Genomic DNA, 3,270 nt, shown 5'->3' with positions numbered 1-3,270 from the left:
GCTTTTTTCTTTTTGCTTATGTGGTGCTGAGGAATGGAACCCAGGGCCTCATGCATGCAAGGCAAGCGCTCTACCACTGAGCCACCTTCCCAGCCCCCCATTAAATGCATTTTTTTTTTTTTGTCGGTCGTGGGGCTCGAACTCTGGGCCTGGGCGCTGTCCCTCAGCTCTTCAGCTCAAGGCAAGCGCTCTACCACTTGAGCTACAGCGCCACTCCATTAAATGCATTTTACATATTCATTGTCAAAAGTTTTGGTTGCTTCCAAGCATGTTAATTTTATTCTTTCATTAAAAAAAAATTGATTCCTTAAAAAAATTTTTTTTAATGTGGTACCAAGAAATTGAACCCAGGGCCTCCTGCATGCTAGGCAAGCACCCTACCACTAATCCACATTCCCAGCCCTATTTATTTATTTTTTTGTGCCAGTCCTGGGTCTTGAACTCAGGGCCTGGGAGCTGTCCCTGAGCTTTTATTTCTCAAGACTGGCTTTCTACCACTTGAGCCACAGTACCACATTCAGCTTTTTGGTAGTTTATTGGAGCTAAGAATCTCAGGAACTTTTCTGCCTGGCCTGGCTTTGAATTGCAGTCCGCAGATCTTAGTCCCTTTAGTAGCTAGGATTATAGGCATGAGCCACTGGCAACCAGCATCCCTGAGCATTTATGCTCAAGGCTAGTGCTCTACCACTTGACACATAGCTATATTTCCTGCTTTTTTGGTAGTTAGAGAAAAGAGCCTCCTGGATTTTCTTGCCTGGGCTAGCTTCAGACCTCAATCCTCTCAGCTTTGAACCTTTTAACTAGGACAACAGACATGAGCCACTGCCAGTGCCTGGGCTGGCTTCCCTATTTTATTTATTTTTGTTGTTCCTGTGGCTTGAACTCTGCCTAGGTGCAGTCCCTGAGCCTCTGTGCTCAACTAGCGCTCTACCACTTTAAGCCACAATGCCACTTCTGGGCTTTGAGTGGTTGATTAGAGATAAGAGTCTTACAGGGACTTTTCTGCCTGGACTGCCTTCAAGCCAAGATCCTCACATCTCAACCTCCTGAGTAACTAGGATTATAGGTGTGAGCCACCGTGCTCGGCCCCTATTATATTTTGATTATTTAAAACAGTTCCAAAACATTTGGCAAAAACTGGAGAAGTGTTGGTTGCTTAAGCTAATGAACACTAAGCTAGAACAAGCAAAATTGGCACCAAGAATATCAATGCCTGAACTGTTTTTTTGTCTTTCTTCTTTTGTCTGGTCGTGGGGCCTGAACTCTGGGCCTGGGAGCTGTGCCTCAGTTCTTCAGCTCAAGGCTAGCACTCTACCCCTTGGCACAGTGCCACTTCCAGCTTTTTTCTGCTTACGTGGTGCTGAGGAATCAATCTCAGGGCCTCATGCATGTGAGGCAAGCACTCTACCACATAGCCACCTTCCCAGCTCCTAGTTTTTTGTCTTTTAAATAATAGGGGTGTGTGTGTGTGTGTGTGCGTGCGTGTGTGTGTGTGTGTGTGTGTGTGTGTGTGTGTGTGTGTGCGCACTCACTACAGCTTGAACTTGGGGACTTGTGCTTTCTTCCTCAGCTTCCTGGTTCAAGGCTCGTACTCTGCATTTGAGGCACACCTGCACTTACGCTTTTTTGCTGGTTAAGTGGAGATAATTTGTCTGCCTGGGCTGGCTTTGAACTGTGATCCTCAGATTTCAGCCTCCTGAGCATGAAAGAAACTATGGTTTCTTTCAGATCCGCAGGGATGCTCTTCGGGCACTTAATGTCGCATATACCGTGAGCACACAGCGATCTACCGTCTTCCCCCTTGATAGTGTGGTGCGCATGCTCCTGTTCAGAGATTGCCAAGAGGCGACGGACTTCCTTAGCTTCCACGGACTCACTGTTTCCGATGGGTAAGAGCTAAGACAGCACTGCCGTCCCCTTCTCTCTCTCCCTTGTAAGATTCTGATGAAGGGTTATGAGACTGCTGGCTGGTTGCCAGGTCCTCATGCCTCTTCTGGTTGCAGAGCAGCTGGGATATTCCCTGGGCCACACATGCTGTTGGCCAGATCAGATTCTTGTGTGGATTTGGTACTGGGGTTTGAACTCTGGTGACTTACCACTGAGTTGTGCCTCTGTCCCGAGAAGCTAGAATTATAGGCATGAGTCACTGGCACCTGGCCTTTGCTGGTTTTTTTTTTTTTTGCCAGTCCTGGGGCTTGCACTTAGTACGTGGACACTGTCCCTGAGCTTCTTTTGCTCAAGACTAGTTCTCTAGCATTAGAGTCACAGTGCCACTTATGGATTTTTCTGTGTACATGGGACTGAGGAATCAAACCTAGGGCTTCGTGCATATTAGGCAAGCAACTCTACTACTAAAGCCACCTTCCCAGCCCTGCTGTTTTTCGTTTTTTTTTTCTTGATCATGGGGCTTGAACTCTGGGCCTTGGGCGCTGTCTCTGCACTCTTCAGCTCAAGGCGAGTGCTCTACTGACTAAGCACAGCACCACTTCTGGTATTCTGGTGGTTAATTGGAGATAAGAGTCTCAAAGGCTTTCCTGCCTGGTCTGGCTTTGAACCGTGATCCTCAGATCTCAGCCTCCTGAGTAGCTAGGGTGACAGGCGTGAGCCACCAGTGCCCGGCCTCCCTGCTGGTTATTTTTATTATTATTACTACTTTTTTTTTTTTTGTCGGTTGTGGGGCTTGAAACTTACCACTTGAGCCACGGTGCCACTTCTGGCTTTTTCTGCTTACGTGGTGCTGAGGAATCGAACCTAGAGCCTAATGCATGCAAGGCGGCGAGCACTCTACCACTGAGCCACCTTCCTAGCCCTTGCTGGTTATTTTTGAGATAGGCTCTCACTTCCCACTCAACTATATGGCTGAGCCATGAGCCTCTTATTTTTCATTTCTCACCCACTGAGATGACAAACGCATGTCACTGTATCCAGCCTTTCTTGTCTTCCATTGTCTTTCCTCCCTCTCCACCCCCCTTCCTTTGTGCTGGTACTGGGGTTTGAATTCAGGGCCTTGGCTGTCTCTTTCCTTTTTACTCAAGGTTAGCACTTTACCAGTTGAGTGGCTCTTTTTGGTGGTAAACTGGAGATAAAAAAATCTCATATTTTCCTGCTGACTTTGAACTATGATCCTTAGGTCTCAGCCTTCTAAGAAGCTAAGATTACAGGTGTGAGCTACTAGTGCCCTGTTGCACCCAGACTTTCATTGAGATGTAGTTTCACAGACTTTTCTGCCTAGGCTAACCTGCAACCATGGTCTTTTTTTTTTTTTTTTTT

General features: G+C 47.0%; 1 protein-coding gene across 1 annotated transcript in view; it reads left to right on the top strand.

Annotated features, from left to right (window-relative positions):
- Positions 1–3,270, top strand: part of Mcm3ap (minichromosome maintenance complex component 3 associated protein) — a 48,607-nt gene that overhangs the window by 13,443 nt on the left and 31,894 nt on the right. The window contains exon 10 of the mRNA XM_013032927.1: positions 1,729–1,889. Coding sequence (XP_012888381.1) covers positions 1,729–1,889 — 161 coding nt within the window. The remainder of the gene's footprint in view (positions 1–1,728; positions 1,890–3,270) is intronic.

The sequence above is a fragment of the Dipodomys ordii genome, unplaced genomic scaffold (assembly GCF_000151885.1).
Source record: "Dipodomys ordii isolate 6190 unplaced genomic scaffold, Dord_2.0 Scaffold159, whole genome shotgun sequence".
NCBI lineage: Eukaryota > Metazoa > Chordata > Mammalia > Rodentia > Heteromyidae > Dipodomys > Dipodomys ordii.
Note: the sequence above shows the minus strand (reverse complement) of the source record. Positions and strands in the feature narration are given on the sequence as shown.